Below are 24,213 nucleotides of genomic sequence, written 5' to 3'. Positions count from 1 at the left end.
TCTTTATGAAGAGTGAAGTTCGCTGCTGTTCAGAAAAAGGAAGAACACTCTGGGCATTGCTCTTGTGAATTCCCAAAGATCTTCTCCCTCATCCTCTGAAGCAGGCTCTGCATTTGGCCTCCTGGAGTGAGCTACTGCCTGGAGGGCACTAATTTCAAAAAATTACTTAAGTTTATAGAACCCGCAAGCTTCCAGTGCAGCCTGGGGCACTGAGTACTTCACTCCCAGCTGCATGGCAGAGTTGGCCTCTCCTGACAAGGGAGTAACAAAAACATATCATGGATGTGCTTCAGCGCAAGTCAGTGTAGGCTCTTTGTTCAGGAAACAGCCACATGCCTCTGCAGGGGCTGTGAGAATCTCAGCTCGTGCACAGTTTGGAAGAAATTTCAGGTTTTCCAATTACTGTAGCAGTGGCTGATAACCTTCCAGCAAAGAGGCACTGGAGCACAGTGTTCCCATGGCTCCTGCTGGGCTCAGCCGGTGTTTGTGTTTGAACTGGCACCAGGAAAGCTAGGAAGCGAAGAGATTATTAATAGGGAGCGCAAGGAAGAGGAAAGGTGTTTAAACAGTTCCCACTTTGCATGTCTAATTTGGGAGCTACCCTTCTGTAGTTCCCCAAACAAGCGCCCAAATCCAATGTCAGACTTCTCAGAAGCACAACTCGTTAAGCTTTAGCACACTGTAAGATAAGGACCTTGCTTGCATAAGGCCATCAACCACTGATATTGACTCTCCAGGACATTTTTAAGGCTATTTATATCACAATAAAGCCATTTTATTAGTGTTATCAATCAAGAGAGACCGCATTTTGGCCTGGAAATGATTCTGCTTGAGTTTCTAGAAAGGAGAAAGGGTGAGTAATTGTGGGATGCATTATCTTCGATCTCATTTGAAATCTCCTAATTGAAACCACATATGAGTGTAGTTTAATGCTTATAAAATAGATGGTATGGCCGTTGCTAATGTACCTATGGTAAGTACAACTTTCCAGTAACCAGAGGTACAGACTAGTTTTTCAGAAAATAACATGGCTATCACAGGAGCTGTCCCTGCCCACATCTGGGTGAGAAGCTGGTTCCCAGCACATGCTTCAGACTGAAGTTTATGCCCCATGCTGGGCTGAGCTCGTGGTACTTGGCATCCACAGTTCAGCTCAGCTGGCAGCATCTGCTGTCAGGTGCCTGCTGATGTCACTGGCAGCACTGGGTTCTTGACAGGGTGAATCTGCTCCTGCAGTGGGGCTGGGGTCTGTGTATGGGTGGCTGAGAGCTGGGAACTGAGCCGTGGTCAAGGGGCGTGGTAAAGCTTCCTGGCTTCTGGCACCTGCATGGCTGGAGTTGTTGTTAATGTGGAGAAGGGGATGTTTACAGCTCTCCTCCATGGTTTTGCCAGCCCTTGTGCTGCTTTTCTGCTATCAGCTCAGGGAAAGGGAGCAGACTTGGAGATTGTAGCTTTGCACTGCCTGTGGGGGCCTCTGAGACTGAGTAATGGCAGGGCTTGAAAGCTGTTACAGATATTTGATAATTAATTGGCTGGGAAATCAGTTTATTTTAACAACTCTAAATAAAGAAGAGAGCTAAAAGGGCTGCACTTTCCTGCGGTGCTACTCTACTTTCAGGAACAGAGAAAGCCCATTACATGTCTACTTTTATGCCGAAAGGGACTATCTTGTGAAGGCTCTTGTGAAAGGTAGTTGAAATCTTTATCTCCCCTGAATCCCAGTAGCTTCAGTTTAAGACAGGAAAGCTTGAAGGGTGGTTTATTACCAAGGATCCATCAGGCAGAGGGGACAGGAGAGTGGAGCTGCTGCTGTAACCTCATGCTTCACCTCTGGCCAGATACTTACTGCAGAGTGGTTCCAGTTGTGGTTTATCACAGTTTTATACTGCTCTAGTGGGAGCAATGCATGTAGCTCGGTTAACCTCACTTGTCTTTCTGAGTACTGGCTGATCACATATACACACACAAGGGTGGGAGAACACTGGTAATAGTCTAGCATAAACAAGTAATTTTGGGTTCTCTCCCTGCTTCTCTTTGGCTGGCGAGGACCAACCCTCTTTTCTCAGCCTAAGGAAGAAATAGTAAGTGTGAAATCAGAGAGGAGTTGGTGGCGGGTCCATTTTTGTTAGGGCTCTCTTATTTTTCAGGTTATTGGAATATCATTGTATCACTGCTGTTCAGTGGGCAGAACTATTTCTTTGAGGAAAAACAATGTGCACCCTGGTCGTGGCAAAGAAAGAGAACTTGACTGGGATCTCAGACAAAGGTTTTTGATTTGACTTTTATATCTCTCTGTAGGAAGATATTTTGTGTGTGACTGTGCATTTTAGAGACCTCAGCAGCAATGCTGAAAGAGACTTGGATCTATTCTTTGCTGCAGATTGTGCTTTGGATGTGAACTTAGGTCTCAAGCCAGTGTATCTTGTCCTGAGGGTTGTAAGGCAAGTTGCATATATGAACAGTGCTCCCAATGCAGTCCTATTTGTCAGAGTCTTCAAAGAGCCTGCAACACCATCTGTTTTAGTGAGTGGGTAAGAGATAAACTGCAGGAATCATGAGTTCTGTAGAATACATGGGAGCAGGCCAGACCATCACAGCACATCTTATTTTTTTTTTTGGAACCTCAGAATAACTTTAATATCCCTTTATTTAGGGTTTAATGTCAAAATTAACTACCATTTTACATTTGTCTCAAAAATCCCCAACTGTTCTTTCTGCCCAGGTGCTGTTGCTTGCTCTACTACAGATTCAAATTCAGTGCAGACATACACCCCACACCCCCTAGTGAAAACTTAAAAGAATTAAAAAATAAAAATAAGCCCTTCAGTGTGGTAGAGGTACTGCAGGACCTCTCTTCTGCTGCTCTGTAGCACTTTGAATTGAGCCTCTTCATGAAAGGATTTGAGCCTAGGTTTTCCCCCCAGGGCTGTGAGGTCCTGAGTTAATGTCATGCTGTGCATAGACCTTGGGGATGCACAGATACACACCAGGTGGGCATGATGTCATACCTTCTGCATGGATGGGAGCCTACCTTTAGCCAAGTGTAAACTCAAGGCAGCCTGCAAATCCTTATCTTTAAAACATTCCCTGGATGTGAAAACTCCTGCCAGCTAGAGCTTCTTTTAGCTGAGCAGACTGAAGCGCTGTATTTAATGAATTCATTTAGAGTGTGGTGGAAGGAAGCAGGATTGATCCTCATTTAAATCTGGGCTTCCCCACTTACTGCAATGGTGCCGTGTTGGCCCTTGATTTATGCCAGCTGAAGCCACAGTTTGGCATCTCTCCATACAGTACAGTACAGAACTCTGGAAATTATTTAGAGCAAGTGACCTGTCAGAAGAACAGAAATGGGAGCCCAGCCTCAAACCAGCCAAAGCCCAAGTGCACAGCCTTAGACCCTGCTGTGTAAGAAACTCTCAGTAAGACATCTGTACAGAAGGCAGCTCCATGGGGAAATGGTTTATCTATGCTGCAGATAATCTATGCATGGGGGAGAGGTTTCCTTTCACAGCAGGCTCTTGGGAGAAGAGGCAGGGATGTCAGTGGATCCAGATAAGATATCCCTGGATAAATGCTTCCAGTAGGATTAAGCAACATTGTCTTCACTAAGAAATGAAAAGGGTTTATGTTCTGTGTTCCAGCTAATTTGTGCAGTTTGTGTTGCCAGTGCCAGAAGACTGCAGGTGAGGAGGTGCAGAAGCTGTCAGACCAGTCCCTGTAGTTAAGCCTGTCCTTCAGTCAGTAGCCAGGCTGGAGTTCAGGCTCCAGGGCACAGACCCAAATGACCCAAGCCAGTTGCTTTCAAACTCTGCTTCAGCCAGACCTGTCTGCTGTGGTTGCATATCCCTGGGCAGATCCCAATTAGAGAGAAACACAAGGTCTCTTGCAGTAGTGCTAAGACAGATGTGACTAGAGGTGACATCTGGGTTTGTGAAGGCTATTTTGCAGTCATCACTACCCCTCTCTTGCTATCCTCATGCAACAGGTACACACCAAACCAAGTTTTGTATGAGACAGATCAGGTCGGTTATGTTTTGGTTTTGACAATAAAATAGTTTTATCGTATGACTTTGCTCAACCTATTCCCTTCTCCACTGGCTCCCTGTATGTATAAAACACACATCACAACACTTCTCTTCTACAAAGGTAAGAATTTCAGTTCCACAGTTATCAGCTTATTTCCTTTGATAAAAACACTGCATGCTGTTCAGCACATGCTGAATTGCCTTGCAAAACAAAGCCCTGCAAGGGTCTCAGAGGAAAAAGAGTGCCAGATATTAGTATGATTAGTAGGATGGCAAGAAGATCTAGCAGTGGGAATTATTCCTTCCCCTTTCTCAAGGAGTTGTACCTTCTTCTCATTCTGTTTCTGACCATGAGGTTTTAAATGAACTTCTGGCTTTCATGTCAACAGCAGAAACTCCATCAGATATATCTTGAAATTGCTTTTTTTTCTACTCTTCCTCCTTTCCTCTATTTATTTATTCATGAACATGTCTTCCTCTGCAAGGCATATTGTGCATGTGGGAATGAAGGTAAGCTGAGATCACAGCTCTTGGGAGTTCTCCCTCAAAGCATCTTCTCTACCTTCCCTGTAAGTCTTTCAAATGCCTTCTTTCACAAGACCTGATGGTGGACAAAAGTGAAGCATTAGGGAAAGGCAAAATTTAGCAAAGCTCTAAACAAAGGAAAGAAGGTGGAGTTGAGCATTGCCTTGCTGCAACAGCTTTGCTGTTGTTTCCACATGAAGGAGTTCTTCAGCACAGGATAAATACAGCATGGGAATTTGAAGTTTGCAGACTTTTATTCAATGATTGTAACACACCCATGGGATGGATTTTCAAAAGTATCTCACTTTAGGCAGCAAAAAAATGGGATATATTGGTGAGAAAGCTCACTGTGCCAAATGCTGATTTTAAGATTTGGTCCTTGTGTGTTAGTTTGGCAGCTGGTAGGCCCAAAAGTACTTTGACAAATCTGGTTTAGATTTTAATGCTAAGCACTTAAAGAAGTCAAATCTCACTTGTGACTTTTAAGTGCTGCACAAGTTTACTCACAGCATATTTGGGAATACAACCATATGCCAGTGTCTTTTGGAAATAATTAGACTGTCAGTGTTTGTATCAGTAAGTAGTTTTTAACCTCTCCATGCATGATTTCTAGAAGATCCAGTTTTGGAAACAAATCCAAACCTGTGCCAGGTAACTCTAGTGTGATATATAGGGATCTAAGGTCTTGACAAGAAATATTTAGCTGTATGTGAAGTGAAAAAGCCTAAAAACATTGCTTCATCTGAAAGAAATTTGTAAGAGGAATTGTCTTCTCCTAACATATTGCTGAACTCTGAGGTAGGTGGTAAGACCAGGTCACTGTAGTTTGTTCTCCCTGCAGCCCCTGTGAGGCTGATCCTCTGGTCTGAAGCCCATGTTTTTTTCAAACATCTGAAAGAATAGGCACTTCCTTGCTTTCCTTGGGAGACTTTTTACAAGACTAGCACTTGTAGATGACTTGAAGAAGTTTTTCTTCAAGTTCGAACAGACTTATTTCTTTTTTTTTTCTGACCTGTTACTCCTTCATAGACCCCTATGCATCTTGCTAAATAATTCCTCTCTTCCCTTGGTACTTTCAGCTTTCAAAGAGGTATAGCTTGTCAACATGTCGCTTTTAAGTCCTCTCTTAGTCAAGTTATACATATTTAATGTTTTTAAGCTTCCCTTAGATGCTGATCCCTTTCCAGCCCTTGATGAATTTTGTTGTTGCTTGCCTCTGAATTCCCTCCAATTCCTCCATATCTATCTGAAAAAACAAGGTGCCTAATATTGACTCCTCCAGTCCAGGTGCATTCGGTATTTGGTGATAGTTGTTTTTGGAATTAAAAAAAGAAGCAGCAGAGTCTCTCAAAGGGAATCTGCTTCATGGTCTTCTCTCTGAGAGCATTATTTCACGATGGTATTTCGGGACTGGCTTTAGATATGGAAATGAGAGCATGTGTCTAGCTCAGAAGCTGTTCTCTGCTTTCAAGTGAGAGAGAGATGGAAAAGGGGAAGAGGGGTTAAGCTCCTCAAAGGCTTTGTCTACATTAGGCTTTTTTCTTCACATTTCCCAGTGTTGCTTGCAGGGGTGTAGCTCAATCCACAGTGGCACTAATGACAGCTCTGGCACAGGCAGGGAATCAAACATGTTCCGCCAAACATCGTCTCCACAATCTCTACAAGCCCTGACTCCACCAGCAGTGCTACGGCAGCGGGAGCTGGAGAAGGAAAAGGTCAGCTGTAAATAATAACTAGAGTGTTTGCACATCAAGAAGGTGTCCTTCATTGAAATGCAGCAGCTGGAAGTGAGCAGGCAGGATGCACCCAGTTTCTCATTCATCTTGAAATACCACCGTTCACAGTCTGCTGCTGGCTACCCGGGGGCAGCACTTGGCAGTGGGGCTGATAGCTTGGTTGGGACACCTCTGATACGCTCATGACCTCAGAAAATAAGGAAAAGTTAAGATTTATTTTCCCTGCTCCCATTCCCTCTCTGATCTGCCTCCAAAGAATTTCAAGACTGATTTCTCCTTGGTGTGGATCCTCCTGATCCACCGGCCCAGGACAAGCGTTAATGCTTCAGATGTGATATTCCCTTTCCCTTGATGAAGAAGAAGCAGTATGAGATGAGATAAGATAAACATTAGGATCCAGATAACAGAAAGTGCATTACTGTGTCTTAGGTAGCATGCTCATCAGGTATTGGAAAAAGCTCTTTCATATAGTACAAAACACAGGAGACACCTGCCAGTTCCACACAACATTTAAATCTGACATTCTTTCACAGACTTGTACCAGTTAATGGTTAACTGATGAAATTCTCAGCCAGAAAGTATCACCAAGATGAAGATGTTAATGAGTTTAAAAAAAGAAAAAGGGGGCAGAGGGTTGAGAAATGCCTGGGGATAAGAAAGCCAGCGTACAAACTTACAAGGTGGATTGCAAGCTGTCACTCAGAGTGGAAGCTAATTTATACAGAGGCTAAATTTAGGTTAGATATTAGGAAGAAATTTTTTACTTTGAGGGTAGCATGAGACTGGAACAGGTTACTTAGAGAAGAAGTGCATGTCCCATCCCTGACTGGCAGTGTTCAAAACCAGGCTGGATGTAGCTTTTAACAACCTTACCTGGTAACAGCTGTCCCTGCTCATGGCAGGAGCATGGAACTAGATGATCTTTAACATCCCTTCCAACCCAAGCCATTCTGTGATTAGCATGGTGCCAGATTTATAGGTTTTTATGGCTAGAAAAGATCATGAAATTATGTAGAAGGTGATTTACATTGTCACTTTAGGAGGTGCTCTAGCTTTCTTTGAAATGTCTGTCACTAGGTGTGGGAGGGTTGGTCACTGAACTATGCGGCCCAATGCTCAGACCTTGATACTGTTTCCATGTCCTTCCCCAAATGTTCAGGTGGGGACATCTGAGTACTTCTTGCCTCCTTAGAGATAAACAGCCATTACAGATCTACTTCAGTCACTTACCTCAATAGCTGCTGGTGGCCAGCATTAGCCCCTGACAACCTGTTGGCCCTGACCTGATTGTCTGTTTGTCTGTATTTTCTCATGTCAGAAACATTCCTAGAGGTGGTGTATGGTTTCTTGCCACCTGTCAGTCAGCTCTTCGTGACCCACTGGAGGCTGCTGCCAGTCCTGTGGGCACAGCCCTTGTTTCTGACAGCCCCGAGAGCTGGCACTGTCATGTTGCTGTGTGGGAAGGCACCTGAGGTGCCTTGCTTTTGGAACTAGGCCATGGCACCATGGCAGCAATCATGTGGGCTGTTTTGCAGGCTTACATGTGTCTTGGTGTGTGCAACTGTGAAAGGGAGAGTTGGGGAGGGAACCTTGCCTCTCTGCCATACAAAATACATGAGGTGATGCTCCAAAGCTTCAGGTTTAATTATTTGGATCTTAAGATTTGTAGTCCCCTTCCCTGAGCAAACCACTGGAATCCACAAGCTGGAAGGTGTTATTTGCAGTGCCAGATCTCTCCTCAACTGTGAGATGCTGATTTTCAAATCTCCCCCTTGTTTTGTGATAGCCTGTGGTAATACCTCCTGTATTTTAGTCTGTGACTGGGGTGGGAGGAAGCAACCCTGGACCACACAAAATGCTTTGAAGCTCCCTCTAGCAGCACTCTCCTATTCCCCCTTGTGTTTGCACTGTCCCTTTTGTGTACCCACTCTCTCCTGACCTGCCCTTACGCTCTTTCTTTCTTTGTGCCCATGCATTGCTAATCTGTGGCATAATCTCATTCTCCAGTAGCTGTGCCGGCTGCCTTAATGTTTCTTGCCAGCTTTTGCCTCTCCCCATTTTTTCTCTTCCCTCTGCTTGCCAGCCCATGATGTAGCATTGCCTTTCTCCATCTGCCTGATTGTCTCTCTGCTTTTTATCTGGGTGCTGGAGCTCCAGGTGCTGTCATTCTCTGCAACAGCACAGAACGTTTCAGTTTCCCTCTGTGGCTGGATAATTACCAGATATAGAGTCACGTGGACTTCCCGGTGAAACCCTCCTTCCCCTCCAGTCAGAGAAGGAGATCACATCTCTGAAACTCATTTTCCCCTTTTTGTGGCATTTTCATTATTATTTTTTACTAGAATAAATTCAAGGGAAAAAAATTGATTAGCTTTTCTGGAGTTACCTAGTGGTGATCACATAGAAGTTACCTACAAGTCACTGGGGGTTCAGGTAGAAGAAATAGGTGATTTCCATAGCTGAAGTCCATGAAGGAAACTAAAGGGACTTATAGTCTGTATGGGTGCCTTATTAGTGCTCCTATTCTCATTTTTGGTGTATCCCCAAAACAGAAAAAAAGTCATAATGGTGCAGAGACCTGCCAGAAGTTTAGTTTCCAGTTTATTTACAAATTTGGCATAACAGCCAATACCCAGTTCACATAAGGGACTAATTATCATTGTCTTTTGATGAACTTCTGTTCCTAAGTGACCCCAGATACTTTTTAAATCTCAGGCCATGTCTTAGTGATCACAAAAGCACAGAATCCTCAGTGTAAGTGCAGAGCAACAAAAAGGCAAATCATCAGGCAATGTTCCCCATTGCCATTCTGCATCAGCTCTGCTATTCCCTGGCTCCCCCTTTTGATAGTGAAGGAGCCCTGGGATGCTAAAGGAAGCTATGGACAGCAGAGCAAGGCATACATTCGTAGTGGATATTTCACTAAGGCCAAGTGATCAATAGCTGATGAGCATTGCCTAGTGATTCTGGATCAAGAGCAGAGCCAGGTTTCTGGCTGGACCGAAAAGGAACAGTGGCAAGTCCTCAGCTAACCCAAAAGGGAAACAGGGAGCTCAGGGTCTGTTTCCTCAGCAGCCTGAACCTCCTGACTGATTTTAGTGCAAGACCCTGATGCGAGCTGTCTGAGCATTTGGCATTTCTGCAAGCGTCAGCCAGAGAGCAGTTCATCCCCCTGTGCACACGTGGGGAGCAAGTCTCCTCTGGCAGGAGGCCTAAGACTGCAGTCAGTCATTCTAGAAACATGCCTTGGAATGGGAAAAGACCTGTCCAAGGATTTCCTGACTATGCTGTAAAGAAATGGAGGGCATTTCCTGGGTATGGTGGGTTATAAGAAAAGATGGTATTGTGGTGGTAGGTCTCGCTCTGAGGTTTTTCTGTATTTCAAAATTTTAAACTGTGCTGGGATATGGCTGGGATGGAGTTAAGCTTATAGCAGCTCATATTGATATGTTTAAGAAGGTACCTCTGCTGGAGTGGATGTGGACTGAAGTTGTTTATGCAGGTATACCGAACCCCGACAGATGGGAAGAGCAATAAATCATGCCAGTATAAGTTCTCTTATTCTGATATAGTTACATCCACCCTTTGAGAGTACTGGCATAAAAATCGCTGTATTTGGGCTTGATTTCTGTTGTGAGTTTGTCTTTTTTTCCCTACAAAACAGGAACCTCTACTCTTAAACAGTCATTTTAACAGAAAGAAAACCCATGTGAGACCAGCTGTGTGTCTGCTAGTGCGAGCCAGGGCAGCTAGCTGTCTTTTTAGGCCCGTGTATTTTTTGTAAATTCCCTTGGGTTTCATTTTCCATGCATACCACATGGACTGAGAGACAAGGATGTTTACAGCACATGAGCAGTTCTGCACTGATGCTCATATTTTCTGGTTGCAATTTTTTTTCTTTCATTAGAAAGAGTTGATGGGAGAGACAGTGAGACAGAAATGCTTCTGTACAAGGCACTGGGGACTCCTTTTCTAGAAAACTGGGTACAAATGCTGGTCACAAAAGAGGAATTCAGGCTGGATCAGGTGCTGAGAGGGGCTACTGGGATGTTTAGGGCAATGGAGGATCTATCATATAAGAAGAAACCAGGAGAGCTTGGCTTGTTGAATCCAGCAAAAATGAAGGCTGGGAGGGAATATGATTGCTCTCTCTGAACACAGTGAAAGATAAACACCCGGGAAAGAGAAGAGCTCTTTAAGCTAAAAGATGGTGTTGGCATGAGAGGAAATGGATATAAGCCAGGTATGAATAAATCTACACTTAGAGTTAGAAAAAAAAAAGAAAAGGTTTTAATCAGCAGAACAGAAAGACTTCGAGCAGTCTGACCTGCAAAGCAGGAGGAGATATTCCCCCATCAAACACACTAGGCTAAAGTAGGAATGAGGTACATCTTGGAAAAAGATGATAAAGTACAGCTGGCTGTGCTGGCAGAGGCTGGGGCTTCATGACCTGGTAAGTCCATCCTAGCCTTACACTCCTAAAGTGGCAATTTACTAAAGAGGATGAACAGAAGTGCAGGCATCTTTTCAGTCATGCACCCTCCCAATAGGTGGATGGCCAAAAATTGTCACCTGAGTGCTGAAATACCCAGGGAGCTGCCGACAGGTGTGACGACCAAGGTCACAGCATAATACAGCTGAGAGAAAGCATGGGCTGAACAGATGCAGCAGTTTCCCCCTCCTGCCAGTTTTCCAGCACAGGACTGGGTTTAAGCAGTAGTTTTCTAAATCCCTCCGAGGGCCTGTGTTATCATGCTGGCAGTGGTTACTCAGGAGCTATTTATGCCACATTTTGGAAATCCATCCTGCTGTGGCACAGCTTCCACTCTCAAACAGTGACCCCGCTGTGTATCATGGCACATAAGGAGAAGAGCAACAGCTGTACCAGGCTGGGGAAAGAGAAGAGCAGTAGCAGTAGGGAGGAGAATTTTGAGCAACAACTGATGCCCATTTGCATTCAAATTCAGCAAAATGAGGCTTTTGGTGCTTGACTGAAAGGAGGTTTCAGATGCTCGGTTGATATGATCTCCCATGATAGTGCCATGCACTTAAGGGGCCTTGCCTTCGGAGAGGTGGAGATACGTTCAGCTGTGGGTGTCTTCTGTAGCTTCTCCTGCTGAGGGGAGCCTGACCCAGAGCAGTAGGAAGCGCCCAGGGCCAACAGCTCCCACATTGCTCCTCCAGACTCTGTACTCCTCTGTGCTCTGCCACTGTACTCCTCCAGTGGGGACTGCAGTGGCAGCACTGCATTGCTTTTGAGATATTGGCAGGATTCAGCACTGCAGTGGCATTGTGGAGCCTGGCTGGACTCTTCCCTGAAAGCCCTGCCTGGGAGGTCAGGGCTGGCATGTCTGTGGTCTGTCTTAGCCCTTGCTGCCCGTACCCCTGCCAGGGCATTGTGGAGAGGCTGGACTCTTGCTGGCTGACCATGGCTGTGTCCTAGTCCTTGCTTGCCAGGCAGGGAAGGACTGAAGAGCTTGAGGAGACAAGATGAAACAGCATGAGCATGATTTGTTCTTGAACTTTCTTCCTCAGGCTGGGAGCAAGGCTGTGTTTAACCACCGCATTAGCTTTCCAGGATCATACTTTGCAACACAACAGAGAATTTGTCTTGCATGTGTGGAGCTGGCAGCCAGGAGCTGACTTTGTTTTGTGCTGAATGAGCCGTGTTTGATCCCTCTCTCTTTTCCCTCTTGCCGTTTTGCTGCTGTGGGTAGAGGGCAGTGGGGGAAGTTGTTAGCTGAATCTTGTAAGAGTGTGTGTGAAGTGAGAAGATTAGAGCGGGCTCATCACAGAGCTGAGGTGAAGGCAGGAGATCTGATGCAGGGTGGGTTGTGTCATCCTCTGGCAAAAGGGCAGCACGTCCCTCAATGAGTGCAGTGGGGTGGGGTTTGGGTGCTTAACTGTGTGTGCAGCAGGCTGCTGAGTTTTGGCCTGATGCACAGAGATAGTCTTACAGAAGAGATGATCAAAGGGTTAACAGAGAAAAGATGATTAAAGAGGAGTGTGGGAATTGTGGCACAGAGCTGTCACCATAACATACTTTGGAGAAAGAGAGCAGAAAATGTTGAATGTTGAGTCCATAAACTCAATATTCATTTATTTTTCCCCAAAATGAGGTAAGAGCTGTGGCTTGCGGGCAAAGCGGTACAGCATTTTTCATTAATCCTAGCAGGTTGCTTCTTCTCACTAGTGAGATTCTGGCAAAGAATTGTGGGTTTGGGTCTGCTATTAAAAAAAAAAAAAAAAAAAAAAAAAAAAAAAAAAAAAGAAAAAAAATTGGAATTACAACAACAATTTAAGAACCCAAAATAATTATCCCAGCTTCAGTGCAACCCAATACATCATTGATAATGCTGTAAAATCTCCATGTTAAAGCAATCATTTAAACAGCAGCTTCACCAGGCCCTGAAGGGCTTCCTTCTTGCCTTTTCATCACTCTAGGCTCTAAATATAATCCATCCCTTTGCAAAGGGATGAAATACCCCCACTCCATCTCCACAGCCTAGGCTGTAGCTGCTGTGCTACTTTCTCTGGGGCAGAATGGGAAGCCCATTCCTGAGATCCCGGTCCTGCCGCATCCTCCTGCTCAGCCCGTGCGGCCCAAGCCTGGCAGTGGCTGCCGACAGCCTGGGGAAGCCGTGCTGGAGCTTTCCAGGCCAATGCCGCCTCCCAGCAGCGGGGCCCATCTGTTCGCCGGGGAGAGAGAGGGTGGAAAGCTTAGGGCCGAGAGCTGCTGGGGTGACAGGCACAACATAAACTACGATGAGTGTTACAGCAACACGCTGGGAAATCAATGCGCTGAGTGGTGCTGCCTCTGCCAGAGGAGCAGCAGGAGTCACGGGCGCTGGGAATCAAAGCACCAAGGCTGGAGTGAGGCAGGATGGGTGGTGAAATCTCCAGGCTTGCCTCGCAGGGGTAGGAGATGTGGATGCCTAAGCGTCACTCTCCGTTTCATCATTCGCTCTCTCACCCATCAATAGGAACAAGCCCAAATACTTTGAAGAAGGGGGGGAAAAATACTTCTCTCTGCAGATGGAGTGTTCCTCGGAACTTACAAAGGCAGGTTTGCAGGAGCGCTGCTTTGGCCCAGTGCTGCGTGCTAGACTGGCAGATGATGGAGGAGGGAGGACAAGCAGCAGGACTTGCTCCTGCCCTCCCCTTGCCTTGCTCCTGCCCTCCCCTTGCTGCCAGATGTCCCAGCCCGCCACGAAATCCAGCAACCAGGAATGCTGGTGGGCAGCCCTCTATCCCGTCCAAGGTAATGGTTCCTGCTGAAGGTTCAAAATCATTCTCCTGCAGAAAAGCATCACCCCATCCCCTCCCTCCTATAGCACAGCTCAGCCCCATTGTCTGCATTTACATGTGGGGAAAATGAGACTGGGGGAGGAGTGCAAGGACGACCTGGGTTTCTTTCTCCACATTCAACTGTTGCTCAAAAACTTCAGGTGCTGAACTTGGCTGTGTTTGTTTACAAGGACTAATGGGGTATGGCAGCAAGATCTTTTGTCCTTCTGTGTCTGTGGTTTGAAATGGTGCAAGATCAACAGTTTGCAGGTTCTTACAGTGATCATGCAAGGCATGCCCATCACCATTCACTGGTCCTCTCGTTAGCCACATCAGAAATGTCAAGAAATCATACCTGCAACCATGAGGAAAAGAATAATGCATGGATCACAAATCGTTTATTAGCTTTCACTGAGGCTGATAGTAATGCTTCCAATAAGTCTCATGAAAAGCGTTTGACTGTCTCTGTGAACTTGATTATTGATTATTAGTGAACAATAAGAGTCCATTGATATCTGGCTGATGCCATGCTCCTATTGCTTTGCAGTTAAAATGTCAGTTAACATGCCATTTAATATTCTATTAGTATTGAATTAGCACTTATTACACTGTGAAAATCATCACCATAAATTCTTATTAAAGCGTGATCCATTCAGCTGGGTGGCAAACTAAGAGGGTGTGTGTATGTGTGCAGACAGACATACTGAGATGCATCACCCACGTGGATGCATGTTCAGAGCATGCCAGGACTTGGAATTTCCACATTTGTACATTGATTTTCCCTGGCAGCTTGAGAGGAACAGGTATGGTGAACAGAGGGCTCAAATCCATTTCACTTACTCCTCCCATTTTCCTTTTTTGTTTGTCCTCTTTCCTATCCTTTCCTTATTTTGGTAGCACCTGCTAACTTTTTTCAGGGGCAGTTGCAAGGTTGCCTGCCTGTAGCTACTGAGCACTGTCCTAGGGCTGACCTGGATGCACGTAAGACAGGTTATGACACATTTTCTCTTCCAGGGAGAGGAGGGAGGGTCTCTGGTTGAAACCTACCCACAGGAGCAAAAGGACAAGGCTTTGTTCAGAACACACCGTTGAACTGTTAATGACAAGACACCACAAAGGGGCATATTTGCTACCCCAGAGAGTTATAATGATCAGGGCAGGGCAGAACTGCTGAGTGCTCACTGTAGCCTGGTGGGGATGGGAAAGCAGCCTGGTGGGGATGGTGTGGTGCCATGGATCTGCTGGAGTCCAGCAGCACTTATAGCTGTTCAGGGGGATTTTCAGAAGTGACTGAGAAACTTCAGTTCCCACTGACTTCAGCTTCCACTGTTAATCTGCTTAGCTTTTCACTACCAAAATACCTGACCCCTGATTCTTGGTGCTGTTACAACTCTTGAGTTTGCAAGAGGGCTCTTGACCCTAGGGCAGCCAGCTCTGGAGGCAGTCTGGGTGTTCCTACAGGGCCACTGCTCCCAGCCCTGGAGCACACTGCACTCCCTGGGTCCTGGCTTTCACCTTCCATGACTGGGGATTACTGCCTGAGTTGGCCAATGGAACTGGAGCAATGCCTCATCATAGTGGTGCTGGTTTCTACCTGTAAGTGACTGCTCACAGGTTCCCCTGCATCCTTCTTTTTGACAAAGGGTAGCTTTTTGAAAAAAGCTCAGATCACACCTGAGAGTTCACCTCAGGGACAAGTGCCTGCCTGGCCAGGAGGGTGGGTTCTGGCCTGAGGGCCAAATTCTCACTACCCTGGACATCATCAGTAAAGGACAGGATCTGTTGGGCTGCTCTCTAAAACAAATGTTTGTCAGATCAGACAGAGCTGCTTACAGCTTGGCCAGCAGCATGGCATAGCTCCCATGGATGCCCACACAGCTTGGCTTTCCTCCTGCCCACAAGTAACCCCAGAACAATTTGGACAGCACTCATGGGCTTGCCAAAATGGAGTGGGTGTGAGGATTCAGCCATAATGGTGGGGTCACATCACAAGGGAAGTCAGCTGCAGCAGCCTTGAATGAAATGCATTCAAATAGAGGAACTTGGAAAATGTCTGACTCATGCTAAAAGGCTGTATGAAAGCCTACTGTCAAATACTTGTCTTATCTTGAAGCAATAATATTTATCCCCTCTCTTTCTTCCTTCAAATACAACATATGCATGAATAGTGGTGAATAGGGCACAATCCTGTGCAATGTGATCTAGGAAGACCCTGCTCAAGCAGGTTGGTTTGACCATACAACCTCACTGTGGTCCCTTCCAACTTTACCTATTCTGTGATTCTGTAATAGCAGTGGCAAGAGGTGCTGGGTTATTTGGATGTTAGGACACTGTGGGCAGAGCTCTGAGACGTGAAGGAGCAACAGCTCTGGAGACTGAGCTTCCCTGTTTATCTGCAGAGCTAATGTGATGTGAGCTGCAGCAGGGCAAGCCTGCTCTCAGCCTGTCAGAGCCCAGCCCTTGGGGTGCAGCTGCCAGGCTGAAAGAGGAGTTACGTCTGCCTGTCTTCTTCAGCCCTGGTCCTCTTGAATGAGGTACAGCTGAGAGCGAGCAGGACGTGTCTCCTCAGTGGCAGCTCCTCATCTTTTCTGTGCAAGTCTCCTTCTGGTGGTGGGAAGTGGTACAGAGCAGGTGCCTTTGCCAAAAATGCATTTGTCTTCACAGCACCTACTCTGCTCTCCATCAAGAAACAAAATACTTGTCAAGTTACAGTTGCAACGTGGTTAGTTTGTCCTCTGACTTGGGAAGGTTGGCAGTCAGGACTCTGGCAGTTTCTGGTCCTCCGGCTGCTCCTCTGCTTGCCACCCCTAGCTGTCATTCCTCCTTCCACCTGAGATGTTCACAGGACATGCTGTGTGTGTCACAGGGATGACAGTGACACTCCTACAGCCTCTCGTTTTCAGCCTGAAATCTGTACTTGCCTGCACAAACAAGCAGATGTGCATCAGTAAGTGTGTGTGTGTATGTATTAGGAGGGTGATGTTTGAACAATGAAATAACTCCACAAAATAATTTTTTTGCCAGAAGTATGTAGATGGGAGATACACTATAGTTTCCTCCCCTTGTGCTGCTGAAACTGAGGGATGGAGGAGCTGCGCCCTGAGCTGACAAAGCTGAAGCCCTGAACCTTTGCCCTCCAGGCTGGAAGGGGTCTGGGGGTTTATTTATTGTATACTCAACTTTTTGAAGGTGAAAGGGAAGCATGGGAAGAGTTACTTCCAACCTTTCTCACTGGCAGTGTTGGAAGGGATTTGGTGATCAAGATCTCTTGTGACCTTCCAAATTAATTTTTGGTAGGCCACAGGCAAAAGGAGGAGAGAACAAGAGACATGTCTGCCCCAAATCCCATGGGTTTATGAACCAAAGTTTCCTGAAACTCTTCAATAGAGTTAAATTGTTAAGTACTTGTCCATGGGACAATAATGATGAGAAGATTCTATGGTTCACTGGCAAGGCAGGAGTGTGGTGTGAAGTTTCTCAGCAAAGCAGTAAAGAGAAGGAACAAAAGGGAGGTGATGGAGAGGGTTGTTAATTTCCCCCTTACCTGTCTCATCCTCTGCAGGTGTTATGTAGAAGACAGAAGCTCCAAGGTGGCCTGGTTAAATCGTTCCGGCATCATTTTTGCTGGAGAGGACAAGTGGTCCCTGGACCCTCGAGTAGAGCTGGAGAAGAGAAACCCCCTGGAATATAGCCTGCGGATCCAGAAAGTGGATGTCTACGATGAGGGGTCCTATACGTGTTCAGTGCAGACGCAGCATCATCCCAAGACTTCCCAGGTTTACTTGATCGTGCAAGGTAAGCAATGTGCCTGATAGGAGAGCAAAGAGCAAAAAACACAGTGAGTGGAGGGAGCTCTATTTTTTTAAGAGAAACTCGAGAGTCAGTAGCCTGTGTGTCCCTTATGTTTACACAGGAGCCAGCTGGACTCTTCCCTTCCACTGTGGCATAGCATGGTTTTACTCTGCTGTCAGTTTGTCCTTTTAAAAGTGGTGACAGAGCAGGGGACACCAGTGACACCAAGCCATATTGTAATATAATGCAAACCTGGCTCCTAGCTCTGGTTGTTTGGCACTGATGGGAAAGCATTTGTTTATAGTGACACTTTTCAGAACATTGTGCCTTATCTCTTCCCAGAGAGCCCTCTGTTTTTTTCTCCTCCTCCTTCCTCAGGTTTGCTTTCTTTTTTCTTGTGTCAACAAGCTACTGTGCTGTGTTTTTTGGCCTTCCATAGTCAGCTCTTTGCCAGGCTAAGGAATTAATTTTCCTGTGAGTTTTTCCATGCTGGGTTATTGGTTTGCAGGGTGCACCATCACTAGGCATGTGTGAAACCTGGCACCTGAGGGACCTGCCATATACCTTACGTTGCCCTTTCCTTTTTTAGCTGCCCTTCTCCTGTGTGTGTTATAAGGAACTGGAAACAGGCAAACCAGTATTGTCTTATCTGTCTGCAGCTATCTTGCCTGCATTTATGGCATAACAGAGAGTAAACAAATTAAAGGGTTCACCAATTATTGGTAAGGTCATTAGTGAGTTTCCTCTTGTTCCATCCTATCCAGAACAGAACACCAAACAAATGAGTTTACCCAGTTTTGTTTAGTTTTGCTTTAAATCTTCATGCCATTTTGTCTATCTGCCTATTTATCTAAAATATTTACAGAGCAGCTTAGGTGATAGATATGTATGAATATGTTTGATACATATTACAGATATGTTCAACTTCTATATTATCCTTCAGCCAGGAATTTGTTGTTTCTCCTGATTTGTCTAGTAACCCATAAGGCTGCAGATTTCATTTCCCATAGCAAGTTTTTTAATCACTCTGATTATGAATGCATGCAGGAAGGGACTTTTCCTCTTGCTGGCACTACTTGGCAAACTGGGGGGCTAAGTAGCATCCTAAGTGTTTATCTGCAAGGTGAAGTCTGGATGTGTGGTTAGAGGTGATGCTTTACACACAGGTGTAGTGAGCCAGAAGGCTCCTGGTTGGTTTTCTTGCCCAGAATCCTCCCCCAGGAGCACAAAGAGTGACCCACATCTGCACACAGAGCAGCTCTCCTGGCTTGGCTTAGTGCTTGCTGCATGAAATGCATTCCCCAGCCCTGGAGGTGTACCCTGCCTCCCTGCTCGCTACAGCAGAGCTGAGCCAGCCCTCTGTAGGTGGTTTATTGCTGGTGAAATCTCACAGCACACAATTTCCATTTACCTGTCAAGAAAAATATAGGGATAAATGAATTCTAGAGCCGTGCTTATGTATTATTAATTTTATTTGTGCCTATTAGATATGGGCCTAAGCAGCAATATTGAGTTCTCTAGCTTTGCTTTCACTTAAGTACATGGGTATCTGGCTCTGAACTACTGCCACCTTTCTGAGAATAAGGAAATTTAGGTTTTGACACTCCTAAACTCCAAATGCCTGTAAATAAGGTATCTGTGGGTAATCTTTGTTCTAACACCTGCCACAGATTTAATAAAAGACCCATTGTGATATTGTGCTCACTGTATAATCCTGTAATTAGGTAAAACTCATAGCTTTAATTTTTTTTAACTAAATTTAATCTGGAAATAAAAGTTGAAGGAAAATATAAATACAAAATCCTTTCCGATTTGGAAAAGTTTGTCTCATTTTAAACATGTTTTAAAAATAATCTTAACTAATAAAATTAATTCAGTACAAAATAATGTATGTTAGAAAATAATCCCTATAGTTTCTGAGTATTATTTTCTCATATTGATCGCTAAGATAGATTTTTATACTTTTTATATTGATTTTTCTAAGATTTGCAGGTTGTCTGCCTGAAAAATAGCCTGCTACTAGTACAAATTAAAGGAGTTTGGATATTGAGTCATGCTAAACTATTTAGTTTTATTTATTTTATGTAGTTTATTTACTTCTCTTGTTTTTGTGTTCATACATTTCAAAACATAGGCAATTTGAAGCTCTGGGCATCCCAAACGTTAAAATAAATAAATAAAAGAAAATACAGCTACTAAAACATTAAATGACAGAGTGGTCAACTGGTCTGCTTGGTAATCTGGGAGAAGAATTTCTGGAATGATGGTCAGTGATCTCCTTTGAACAAGCTCAGGAAAATAAAAACAAACCAGGATCAGAGACTCGTTGCTAGCTTTGTGCACATGGTTCATGCCTGGATTTGCCAGTGAAAGATACTGCAATGACAGCTGCTCCTGCCCTGGAGATGATGGTTGGTTTAGGGCCATGTCCAGGCTTCCTATTCCTCTCACTCAGTGTTGTCACAGATATTTCTGTGTCCCACTACCAAAGACAAATCCTTATTCTCTCCCAGTTTGACTCCCTCATCTGTCTAACCCCTGTGAGACCACAACTTCTATTACCCCTAGACACAAATAGGATAGCTATATCAGAGACTAATAAGTGGGTAGGCAGATCCTAGAGTGCCGTTGGATCCCTTAAAACTGGAGACCACTCCATGTCCACAATGCCAGCTGAAGTAGGCAGGCTTCACTGTATCCTGAATGCTTTCTGTGTTTAGATCACTGCAGTCTAGTGGAGTTGCATTCTAGGATCAGGTCCTTTCCAGCCTTGAGAAAATCAGCTTTCTTGGAGGTGGCTGTCCCTGCCCAGCTGAGTTGCTACCAGGTGCTCTCTCCACTGGGGTGAATGCATCAAGAGACTGCCCTGAGCCACCACCTCACTCAAACATTTTGAGCTGCTTCATTTGGGTATAATGGCCAGTTGTAAAGCTTTCTGTTTACTACTCCAGTTATTTCTGCTGGCATCAAAAGAGTAAACACTTGAAAGGACCTGCAAGAGATGGTCTGGTCCTTCCCCATGCAGTGAGACAAGATCAGCTCTACAGTGGCTGCCCCATACATGTATTTTTTGAAAATGTGCCTGCATAGCTGGTGCATGTCCATTATTTCACTCTTCTTGCATTTGGAAAGCTTTTATTAACATATGATCTGAATTGATTTTGCTGCCAATTATTTCTGGGCCTTCCAAGACACACAGTGGTTATTTCTCCTCTTCCTCAAAACTGCCTTTTATCTGCCTAAAACCCCTCAATTTCTGTGTCTCAGAGATCTCTAGTGCAGCTTAACAGGCTCACTGCTTTCCAGAGGTCATATTTTTTCAACCCCTGCAGCATATATATTTCACTACTGTTTGATTTGTCTACATGTTTTCTTTAAATGTACTGTCCAAAACCAAAACAAGAGTTCCAGTTCAGGATTCAGTCATGCAGATACAAGTATCAGCTGTGTTTTGCATATCACATTTCACTTACCTAACCCCAGAATGAAATGAAATTTACCTTTTTTATATGAGTGCCTCACTGCTTTCACTAATTTAGTCTTTCTGCCTTTCTGATCCTCTCTTACTGGTCTGCAGCTCATCCTTTACTTTTGTATTTGAACATTAATTGTTTTTCCCCCCTCCCTGAGAATACTGCTTTGTGCTCGCTGCTGTTGGATACCATCTGGTTGGTCTCTCCATGGAGACCACTTCAGTTTACTTAGGATCCTGGACTCCAAAACACTTGCAACTGCCCCCAGTGTAGTGTCATTGACAAAAGTCAGGTGCCTTGTTTCTGTTCCATCATGAAGGTGTTAATTAAAGTATTGAAGAGATCAGGACACAAAAGCAGACTATGGCAGCAGCCCACTAAACTCTTCATCCTTGGTGGAGAGGGATCTGTTGATTGCAGCTCTTTGAAGCATCCTGATGGAGATTTAACATCCACCGTGTTCTCTTAGCTTGTTGAAGACTGTCAGGTCTTTTGAAGTCAAGATATATCACATAATCACACATATTGCTTCTGCATTATCTATCTGTTATGCCAGCTATCCTACAAGAAAAGGGAAATGAGGCCTGGATGGCATGATATGTGTTTGCCAAAAGTACATTGCTTTTTTTCCCCTTTACTCCATTATTATTCTCTCAGTGTTTATAAATGGGATATTTAATCATTTGTTCCAGTATGCTGAGTGACTTGTTCCAGGAGAATTGGGTCATAACAGGGACACAGTGGCTGCTCCTTTCCCAGCATTACCTTGGGTTCTTGTTCTTTTAGTACTATATCCTCAAGCCTTTCTCAGGCTTTAGATAACAGTGGACAAATTCCTATGGTCCTTATTTGTCTCATCAGGATGACAGGCACAAGGGCACAGAGATCTTGGCATGCATGGGATTTAAACATTTCTGCAATAAAGACCTAGGCCTATCCAAGTCAATCTGGAGGAGTAACTCGACTAGGAGGAAAATTGTTGCTGTCCATATAGGCATCATTGTGAATGGCAGTAATTGTAACTTTTCAATGAAACAAAAACATTCCATTGTTTTTGAATTTGATTAAAATTTAATCAGGAAGGTTTTACAGGTCTGAGGTGCTTTTTCTGGTCAAAATTATGAAGACAAAAAGGTATAGCATGACCACAGCCCATCTAAAATCTAACCATACTCAGCTGAGGTATGAAGAGCTCCACATTCACATTTTCACTCACAGCTTGGGATTCCTGCAGACTCAGTAACATTTCTTGTGATTCCCAGTTATTGATTGTAAAGACTCTGGGCTTTCCCCTGGTTTAATGTTCATGTCATGGAAAAAAAAATTACTAAGGGCTTTGTCATTTTGGCAAAACAAAAACAAATTTGGAAATGTCAGCAGCAAATATTCACAAAGAGGAGTGTTGTTTACTGGCCAGCCCTAATCACAAACCCAAAGTCAAGTGCATAGCAGCTAAGGCCAAATCCTACAGTTTTCTTTCTAACTGATAGGTATCAGTGTGTGAAAAGAAGTACAGAGTGTACCCTTTCTCCATTATGAATTACCTTTGTGGTGCTCCTTCCTTGCAAAGATTCAGACTCACTGGTCATTGTTTCAACATGATATAAAGATATATTTGTTGTTGCTGGGATTTAACCATAGAGAGTTTATTATTACCTCTATGAGTGGATTAGCTGTGCACCCTCTCAGTCCACTCTCCTGAAATTAGACTTTGTGCTGGTGACTGGTACAGCACAGAGAGATCCTTTACCCAGACAGGCAGCTGAGGCCAGTCTGGCTTCCCCAGCACAAACTGCTCTGCCAGCAAGGCCCTTGGTTAGAGCTGGGTCTAGGGCTGATGCGGGAGGGCGTTGTCCGCCATCCCTGGAGGAATTCAAAAGATGTGTAGATGTGGCACTTAGGCACATGGTTTAATGGTGGGCTTGGCTGTGCTGGCTTAACTCGATGATCTTAGAGGCGTTTTCAAACCTAAGCAACTCTGTGGTTCTGTGATATGCCCGGCCTTTGTCCTCATTTCTGAGGACAGCAATAGGGAAAGGTAATGCTTTGGACTTTGGGATTGTGAGAAAGATTTCTAAGCAGAACTGATGCAAGGCACAAGAGTATGTTTTCTAGGAGCCTGAAGTCAGGTATCAAGTGGAGGTAATTTCTGGCAGTCACTAGCTTGGCACCTGATGCAGAATGAGGTTCTTTGACAAAATGTAGATGATACTATTGCTGTGGGTTGTCTTGGACTCCCTTTGTCATAAGTGAGAAGACAAGGCCCAGTCCAGTTCATCCTTAAGTACCCATCCAAAATTCATCAGACAGATTGACCTGTGGAAATGTCATTGTCTCTCCCCTGGCTCCCTGGCTGCAGGGAAGAGCCCAGTCTGAGAAGTCCTTTTGGAGCCATGCATCATTTTAGCCTTTCCTCACCTCTTTCTGTCAATTCTCACTGGTGTTTATTCCTGCCAGAATACAGCATTGGTGGCTGTTCATTGCTTGTGGTGGATTGCTGAGAGACTGGAGCAGGGCTGGTCTTGAGCTCAGCAGATCTGTGGTGGAAGCCCACCTTCTCGTGGCATTCCTGGCCTTCCCACCTCTTTGGCCAGCTCTGGAAGCAGAGCAGTTTGAAGAGAGCTGAAGCTATTTTTCCTTTGCTAGCTAGACAGCAAGGATGTTGGAGTCAGATGCTGTTCTCTGAGAAATGTTGGCTTCCCTGCTTTGTGGGCGCAGAGCCCAGAAATCGGAGGGATCTTTCTGAGCACTAACACTGTAGCGTTTTTCATTCCAGGGAGCGTGCAGTAGGTAAGAGCAAGCACAGACCACTTTGTCTTTTTCGGGACATAGTGCCAATGGGAAAATGACCGTGTGTTTGGCATGCTGTTGCAAAGAATAATGAGATAACATGGGAATATGAATTTTCTGGTTGGAAGGAAGAAAGATCTTTTTTTTTTTTTGAATGGTGGGGGAGGAGAAAGCAAATATTGAAGGGAGGAAATAAATTCAGGTTATTACAGGAACTGGAAGTGAGAAGTCCAGTACACTTGGAAAGAAGTGACAGCAGTTTGGTGGGGAAAATAAGCTGAGAGAGCAAGGAATAATCTTGGGCAACTGAAGTATGTAAGATCTTGCTGCACCACTTTTGCTATTACCATGGACCATACATTTCTAACAGAAAAGTAATTCCAGAATGTCAGGCACACAATAGTATTGGTGGTAGTTTTTCTAGATTTTTTTGTGCTGCTTTGTTTTGGTAAACTCATAAAATGCAGGAAAAGGCACCTGGTGTTTCATAAGTTACCATAGAATTTCCTTTCACTCCCCATCTATTTTTATTGCATCCCCACGGTGCCCTGACGCCTCTCAACTTCCATTTTCTTATCTCCAGGT

The 24,213-nt window shown here is 44.7% G+C and overlaps 1 protein-coding gene across 8 annotated transcripts in view; it reads left to right on the top strand.

The window, feature by feature from the left end:
- Positions 1-24,213, top strand: part of LSAMP (limbic system associated membrane protein) — an 889,023-nt gene that overhangs the window by 707,514 nt on the left and 157,296 nt on the right. For all 8 annotated transcript variants that reach the window (XM_054002813.1, XM_054002791.1, XM_054002799.1 and 5 more), the window contains one exon: positions 17,136-17,368. In XM_054002813.1, coding sequence (XP_053858788.1) covers positions 17,136-17,368 — 233 coding nt within the window. The remainder of the gene's footprint in view (positions 1-17,135; positions 17,369-24,213) is intronic.

Source organism: Vidua macroura, chromosome 2 (assembly GCF_024509145.1).
Source record: "Vidua macroura isolate BioBank_ID:100142 chromosome 2, ASM2450914v1, whole genome shotgun sequence".
Taxonomy (NCBI): Eukaryota; Metazoa; Chordata; class Aves; order Passeriformes; family Viduidae; genus Vidua; species Vidua macroura.
The sequence above is the reverse complement of the archived record's forward strand: the minus strand, read 5'-3'. Positions and strand labels throughout refer to the sequence as shown.